We start from the raw sequence: 8,936 nt of genomic DNA, 5'->3' as shown, positions 1-8,936 counted from the left end.
AAGTGTATCCTAGTTTACAAGGCTCCTTCTCTTACCCTTTTTACACTGGGGTGGATTGAAACAGTAAGAGTCTAGTACTAGATGTATTGCTCAGAACATGCAGGGATGATATGGCTATAGTATAACTGGAATGCGCAGTGAACAGTTTTGAACTGTCAACTCTAGGTTTGTATGCTTCTTGTGTATGTTTGTCCAATAATAAATCAAAGCATTTGAATGCTACTTTGTTTAAAGCTGTGCTGAGCTAATACCAAAAGAATATAGCCCTCCCCTTAGTACATGAAAGGTAAACATGAGATTGCATTGATGTGGGGGTAAAATCATGGCAGAAAGGTGAGGGCAGAATGTGCTGGTACGTAACAGTAACTACACAAGTCAGGTTGAGAAGTACCACTTTAATTGCCAGTGGAACATGACCAGCCATAATAGCACAGCAAGTATAGTTGCTGCTTACAGTCTAACTCAGCTTAGATTCACTTTTATCTGTCAGTATGAAACCATTATAAACAAATGCCACATTGTTATAATAAAATAACATCTGCAGTATTTACAAGAAGTGCATGAGGTTAACATTAAGGAATGACACAGTATATTTGGAGGCGTTTCTTTTGTGGCTGCAAAGATGATTTTTAATACATATACATTTTCAATGAATACACAACTGACTTGCTTTATTATATACTGAGCAAAAAGTTTTTTTTAATTATACCACATGAAAAAAGATGATTATTCTACCAGTAATTTCTGTTAGTACTGAACTGATGAACATTGGATAAGAATACACAGTGATATACAGAGTGGCTGATAAAGATAGCTCCAGGAATCTGACCAACTGAACTGTTTTGTAGAAGTTACTTCTTAAGTATAAAAAAAAAAAAAAAAAAAGTAAAATCCAACAAAAAAAAAAAAAACAAACAAAAAAGTATATTTCACATGGAACATGCTCTAGACAGTCTGTCTTTAACAGCCTCAGCCCAAGGCATAAAAGCTGACAAAGGTAGAGTCTAACAGAAGGCTCACTGTCTCAACATTTCCTTATAAGGAAGACAAGTTTACTTGCCAGTCAGTACCTGCTAAGAGTTAAAAATGTTAAACAGCTTGGTCGGTGGGGCTTAGACAACACAGCATCTCTCCACCTACACACTAACTCACATGCTCCAGAACTCTAGTTGGAAAAATGAATCAATCTGTTGAACTTGGGCCAAGTAAACCAGTGAAGCAGCCACAAGAGGGCTATGACATCACAGCTGAACAGATGTATATGTGTATATAAGCCTAGTGAACACCAAGGCAGAAAAGCAGAAGCAAACCAAAACGCAGCCAAGTAACATTTATAATTCAATTGCCTTGTCTAGTGAAGCAGTACTAGAGGTATGTATTTTTCTTGTTTGTATTTTTACTGATATAGTCTCTAACTTTTAATTGCAAATAAAATATAAACTGTGTTCAAAGGGTGTGCGATGGTATATAAACTGTAGTACCTTTTATTCTTTAAGAAATTAAATGCACCACTCAGCAGATACTGCAGTCAAAGTAAAATGAAAATGTGAGGATTAATTGACTTTTGTAATTGCATGCTTTAGTGGCTAGGTCTGTAATATAAATATGAAAGAGGCATACATTTTCTCTCTTTTTAGAGCTGCATTTACTTTCCTGCCATATGTAAAACTATTAAGTTTTATTGTGCCAAAATCTATGTTTTAAACAGCGCATCTTCAATTTGTTTAAAATGGGCTTAGTTTATTGAGAGGACAGTATTTTTATTCAATGTCTGTAGAAATATGCTTTATTGGATAGCTTGCCTAACTTGTCTGAAAGGTGATCACTAGAAGTTTTGAAGTGCATGTTTCAGTTTTTTTTTTTTTTTTGATAAAGGCATACATGCCCAGGGACATATAGATATTCACCCGCAAAGCATCTTCCTATCCTCTATAACAATACCATGCATTATCCAATGCAAAATAAGCATTTCCACTGAGTATGGCATTCATGTGAAACAGAGCACCTTTACGACACTGTTCAAGAGGAACCTGTAAGAGTGGATGGGGCACCATAAATGCTTAGTGGGGATAGCACCCACAACACTCCTGAACATGGACAGTCATCACTAAATGCAGTCTTGGGTATTGACTAGCACTTCTATGGTATTACATTGGGTTGAAGTGGCTTGGCTTAAAATGACCTCCGGGTCGATAGCCTAGTAATCTCTTATGATCCTATATGTTAAACTATCCCAAATTTAACTGTTTGTGAGGAATATTTTCCACCCAAGTTTCTAACCATACTTATTAAGCTGAGTTGATACACAAGCATTGTACAGATGCAAACAATCGTGTGTACATCATTGGGAAGAGTACGTCATAAAATGGTGAGGATTCAAGAATGTATGAAATAAATATAAACTGATCTTGCTGGAAATGAAACAGATTAAGAAAAGTTCACTTAGAACAAAAATAGGAACTAATGGCTATCTTATTTATAGTCAGAGACTAAGTTTCATTACAGCTCCAATATTCAAACTCAGACTTAAGAAAAGCAGTTTTTTTTCTTTAAATTGTATTTATTCATTTAATCAGATCAATGGACTGGTCCTTCTGACTATTTTTACCATAATGTGAAAAGATCAGCGTAAATGCAAAATGTCTCACTCTAAATATATATATATAATATATATATGTATATATATATATATATATATATATATATATATATATATATATATATATATATAGTATGGGCAGAGTGGTATAGCCAGTCAACTAGCATGTTTTGGGAAGATAAGCGTAAAGTTGACTTGCATATTTTGGAGAGGTAAAATGAAATTATCAAATCTATTCAAAGGGAAAACATGGAAAGTCTACACAGTGAATGAAAATCAGGACTGAACCCTGGAGCTGTGAAGCAGACATGATACCACTGATGTTACACAATGAATAAGCACAAACTTTTGAAAAACCCTACCTTATCTTATGTTTCACTGTTTCTGAAATATTTTAAACCAGGAGGTGGGATTCATTTAAAAGGCAGATTAAATAAGGGAGTTCAAAATCAGGTCAATAGATCAATTATTCAAATACTAAAAGAATATTGTAAATAAATAAAACATAGTTTTCCATTTAGTGAGAATTATAATTTCTAAGCTGTATTAATGAGCTAATCTGGGATGCAGTTGCTAAGACTCTATCTGAAAGTGAATGTTAATCGGAGTTTTGGTGCAGCATTTGAATACGTTCTTGTTAATAGTCATGTGGCATAAGACAGAAAGTACCTCCAAAGTGATCTGAGTAATATTAGTGATTCCTAGTTACCCCTGAAATAACCTGGATAATCTTAATGATTCCAAGTTAAGCATGTATGAAGAATTTACACAGCTGTACCGATGTCCTGCAGATGTTTTCTTAAAGTTCAGCAATAGTAAATCACAAAAATGCTTGTGAGTCAGTGAGTGAATGACACAGACACTCTTAGCTGCCTTTAAAACAACAAGAAATTTAGGCCAAATACTTGAATACATGATAATCCAGACATACCGATGTTCCTATGATGATATGTTAAAGGCATTGTGTAATCATGGAAGGTGTCATGAAACACGTAAGACTCTGATGTAACTATGCTCTAGACACAAGCATTTCCTGGATTTATTCACACTACTCAGCTGAATATAGCTCACACTGACAACATTTGTAACCCATAATAGCTTTGTGTTCCTCATAGTCTGCTACTCCCCCCACACACAGCACACATACAAAAACACAAAACACCCGACATTGCCTTATTAGCATTCTTGTCATGTTATGGGTTACCTTCTACTTATCCAGGTTTATTTTCTCTGCCAGAGGTCAGCAGGCTATTGGGTACAGTGTAGAAAGCCTTGTTATCCTGGTAGACTGGGCCTGTTTTGCTTCAATTATCATCATCATTGTGTATTGTTACGTATGTTTGTATGCTTAGTATCTGGAAGTTACTTCACCTAATTTGAGTTGCACTCTGTCTGCTGTTTCCTGGCACCTGTATGTGGGAGTTGCTATGTGCCCTGCTACCTTCAAGGGGAAAATGTGGGCTTTGGAGCTTAAGAGTTCTATCTGGTTATTTCAGTTTTTCTGTTTCTGCTTCCCTGTGCTGCAGACAGTCCTCTCCTAGAAGCCCAAATCCATTATTGAACTAAAATGTCATTAACTCTGTACCAGAAGGGAGCTGCAGTACAGCTTTCCTATACAAGATGATGCATCTGACTGTACAGGTTCTCCACACCTGAATCAACTACAGCAGCTGAGCTAAAATGCCTGTGGTCAATACAGAAGTGCAAAAGGTTGTTGAATAACCAGTTGCTATATGTTTACGTAGACTGATGAAGCCTCTTCGTAGCACTGTTTCTTGGTATTGTGCCCCATGAATAATCTAGCCAACCAGATAGCACTCATATAAGCCATACAACCAGGGTACAACCAGAAGTTTCAGGTCTGTGCACCAAACACCCCCCATGCAAACTATGTAATGAAAGATGCAGCATAATTTAAAGTTTTTATAGTCAAACCATTAAATTAATGACATACCACAGTCTGAGCACAGCTATACCTGCTATATTTCATTTATGTGTGCAAAGGAAGACAATTTTGCTGTGCTTGACTTGGCCAAAAGAATTACCTACACAAAATGTTATTTATACACTGTGGCCTACATGGTGTATGCCTGGCTACATCCAGGTTTATCAGAACTGAGTAAGTAGGTACTGTGCACCTTCATCCAATCCTCAACACATACAGGCTTTAGTCATTTATTGCAGTGCTTTTTCCCCCCCAAAAAATTCAACATTGGAAGGGATTACCTTCTAGACACTGAACTTTCAGTTGGAGGTTATAATAACGAGTATGAATTAGCTGTGGTGTCTTTGAGTAGCTGTTATTTAATATTAAGATAACACAGATAAATCCAGTGGCAATATACTCAGAAAATATATTCTGAAACTCATTTCAGAGATTACCTAGATTTCTCCACACCCTGTACACTTTGTCAGTCCAAGAATGTGTGTACAATTTGCTATGTATTAGAAAAGCTTTCTATTTCCCTAGTTTTGCAAAAGTAAAGAAACTTGTTATGAAATATTTGTCAGACATCTGCAAGCCAATGAAGGCATTACAGATAAGGTACCCAACATTTCTGAATTTGTGCAGTCTATTCCAGAGGGTGGGGTAGAGATGTAGGTCTGTTGCTGACCATGTGCTAGCTTTTATTCACTGTTTAGGTGCTTTTCTTGCAAAAATAAATGGCAATTCCTTAACACCTTTTCTTAGATACCTGACATTCCTTAGCCTCTTGGTCGATACTGTTTGTTATTAATTCTAAAAGTGTAATTTTTAATAGGAGATTTATAAGCATTCTACAAAGGCTTAAAACTATAATCGGATGTTAGGGTCTTGCTTGTTACTTTTAGAGTTAATAGCAAATTGTAATTTATTTATATTGAGCTCCATCCTTGGTCTTATAAAGTAATGAAGCTCGATTTTTTTTTACAGACATAATGAATTCCAGATCTCACATTGCTTTGGGCACCTTGTTACTTATCTCCTTTGGAATTGCATGCAGTGTAGCAGCACCAGTAAATGAAGAAGGCTTCCTGCCGCTGAACAACAAGGACGTTCATTTTACAGAGCTGTCAAAAGTACCTGACCCTAAAAATGGTTTTAGCATTGAAGGAAGTGGTACTGGCTTTGAGGAATCAGTAAAACGTGCCTCAGAAGATAGTATATACAAGAAAGCCTATGTTCCAGTGTATTCTTTTATACGTATTGCAGAAAGTGTCACCTCAGATAATGACCCAACCACAAATGCTGTCACTGCCAAGTCAACACTGCGGAAAATTCAATTCAGAACTATTGGAGATGATTATGAGGATTATGACTATGGTGATGACAATCAAAAATCAACATCCAAACCAGTTTCCTACCAGCCACTAAAACCTTGTGACTATGATAGTTGCCGTCATATGCAAGTGCCTTGTGATGAATTACGGAAGGCAGGGAGTTGTCTCTGTCCTGGTCTCTCAGGTCCCAACGTCCGTCCTGATCCCCCACGGCTTCATACAGTTACTTTCAGTGACCATTCTGCCAGTATTCATTGGTGTTCTCCATCTTCCACTGTGGAGAAATACTACATTACTTACAAGAAACTGCTTTCAGACACTGAAGACAAAACTCCACTTATCAACAGTACTGACCGCATTTATACTCTTTCTGGACTTGACTCATCTACTGAATACGTGATTTGTGTGGTGGCTACCAATAAGGCAGGCTCCAGTTATACCGATGACTCCCTAAGTGAAGGTGGACCATGCCAAGCTTTTAAAACACCTGTTCCTTATCTTCTTTACCTTTACATTGCCTTGCCAATTGCTGGATTCATCTTGCTTGCGACTTCTATGCTGACCTGCTACTTCTGCATGAAGAAGAAGAAAACACCCAAACACAGCTCCATCGAAACAATCAGCAGCTCTGGTGGTGTATATAATCCCACATTTAGCAATGAAGAGGGTGGGGTTCACAAATAATACAAAATTTCTGTAGAAACTGAGGACATGTTAGGGTGGTTCACCCCATAAAACCACCTGTTTACAAAGCAGCCCTTAATTCCTGATTTGTATAACTGGAGGTCCATCCTACAAGCTACGGAGACAGCCCTTCATATATAGTCTGTGATTCTAAAATAAAAGGTCATAAAATTTCAGTATTTAATTCATGAACAAAAGTGAATTATCATTAAGTAAAATAACTGTACATTGTTTAATACAAACGATTCATGTTTTTCAAAGATTCTATTTCTTTCAGTCTAGTTTAGCCTGTGATAAAGGACAAGGTGCACATTTTACCAGGCATTGTATTAGAAATAACTGGCTTATAAATGTCTCCATTCAGGTGTAGCATCATTCAGTTTTGTTTGGGTTTAGCTACAAGGGCACATTGCTGTATTTCAGGAGCTCAGCTAGTTGAAACTCTGCATGTGAGGCTGACATGTGCATATGTTCAGGAGGGCCCAGGAGGATCAGGCCTGTTCCCGTACTGTGCACCGCACTTAGCTAGCTGAAGTATACTACTGACAGTAATTGTATACTACTGACAGTAATCGTATACTGCTGACAGTAATCGTATACTATGACGGTAATCGTATACTACTGACGGTAATTGTATGCTACTGACGGTAATCGTATACTACTGACAGCAATCGTATACTACTAACAGTAATCGTATACTACTGACAGTAATCGTATACTACTGACGGTAATCGTATACTACTGACAGTAATCGTATACTACTCACGGTAATCGTATACTACTAACAGTAATCGTATACTACTGACAGTAATCATACAAATTCATCTGCCACATGCCAACATGGGTAGGAAAAGTCTCTAAAGATACTACATAAGTGCAACAAAGAACATTACTCACACTGCTAAAATAGGGATTTTCTGACATGCCCAGTGGCTAGTGGATTTTGAATATATCTCTTAAAAATTCAGCACTGTTATTTCTGAGACCGACTGGACTCTCATTCCAGTAAAGGCAGAAATGTTGGTTCCTATGTGAAAGGAGAGGAGTAAAGAGTTTATTCTACTGCTGAAGTAACAGTGACATAGGACTGAGCATATGGTTGGGGGTTGGCATAATGGCTAAGGTGTTTACCCTACAAACTGGAGGTACAGGGTTTGATTTCCACCTTTCGAGACATTGGCTAGGCTTAAAATAGCCTGAAAGGACAACCAGCCTAGTACTTACCTATGAACAGTTTGAAGCTTAATGCCAATGTATACAGTACTTTTCCATACAAATAACTTTTCTCTTAGTTTTTTAGATCTGTAGCAAATGTTCAGTGTAACCAAATTCTCAGATGAGTACAGAGTATTCAAACTTTTTAAATATTTGTCTATTTATAAATGTATATATTTAATATTTATTTATTTTTATATTGACTGTTATTAGTTTTGAATTTATGCTTTGCAGTCTTAATTTTTAAGATAAAAGCTGAGAGCAGTATGCTCAGATGTTCTGTAAGATCAATAAATTCATTTTTTAAATGATCCTTGACTGAAACTGAAGTATTTGTTCATGTTTTCTTTATTTCAGAAGGGGGACAAACAGTCCAGCTATTCATACCTAAGGCCAGTTTTAGACATTACACAAATGCATGAACCAGTAGAATAATGAAGGTCTCTCTATTCTGCCTGATTGCCACAGGCATCCTGCATTTGCCCTGCCCTGTCCTACTTCTATTCATCTGGGCCTCTGTGACTGCCCCACCCACACTAACTTCCATCCAAAGCTTGGCCCTTCTGAAAAAGTCAGTCTGGAAGCATATTCAGATTATTCTACCACCCTCTCAATGAAAAAGTTGTAAATTGCCTCCTCAGTTTCAAGACAGTGATATCTCCTGACACCTCTGCCCTTTTTTTTTAGTTCAGCTCCATGCTTTAGCCTGATAATTTTTTTAACCCATGTTGTACCCATGTTTTTCCTCTGTACTTACTAGAGAACACATCTAGTTTTTCCTAGTCTTTCCTCTCAAATTGTGTCATTCATACATTTTAATTATTCTAGAAGCATTATTTCTTCCTCTTTACAATACCACCAAAATTGAATGCAACATTCCAGCTGTGGTGTGGCAGCATTACTGCTATGCCTCTGGAATCTATGCCCTTCCAGATCTAGTGAGCACCTTAATTGCCTCAGCAATTGGTTTATCACTTAAGGCTGATGGTTCATTGCAGTAATGACAGCAACTTACAGACATTTGCCTTCACAAATTGCTTGAAAAAAGTCTTTCAATGTTTTTCTCCATCTCCTAGTTACTTTTCACCAGGTGTGACAATCTGCAGCTACCCTCTGTAAACTCCCTGTGACATCTTTTTTGGATCCTTCTTCAAAGGCTTTCCAAACCTCACCGCCA

The 8,936-nt window shown here is 37.1% G+C and overlaps 1 protein-coding gene across 1 annotated transcript; it reads left to right on the top strand.

Moving 5' to 3' along the window:
• Positions 1-1,148: 1,148 nt before the first annotated feature.
• LRRN4CL (LRRN4 C-terminal like) lies at positions 1,149-8,070 on the top strand. Its single transcript, XM_044075643.1, has 2 exons — positions 1,149-1,371; positions 5,514-8,070. The coding sequence occupies exon 2, from the start codon at positions 5,519-5,521 to the stop codon at positions 6,542-6,544; it is 1,026 nt and encodes a 341-aa protein (XP_043931578.1). The 5' UTR covers positions 1,149-1,371; positions 5,514-5,518; the 3' UTR covers positions 6,545-8,070.
• The last annotated feature ends 866 nt before the right edge of the window (positions 8,071-8,936 follow it).

The sequence above is a fragment of the Protopterus annectens genome, chromosome 6.part1 (assembly GCF_019279795.1).
Source record: "Protopterus annectens isolate FY-2018-M chromosome 6.part1, PAN1.0, whole genome shotgun sequence".
Classification (NCBI taxonomy): Eukaryota; Metazoa; Chordata; order Ceratodontiformes; family Protopteridae; genus Protopterus; species Protopterus annectens.
The sequence above is the reverse complement of the archived record's forward strand: the minus strand, read 5'-3'. Positions and strand labels throughout refer to the sequence as shown.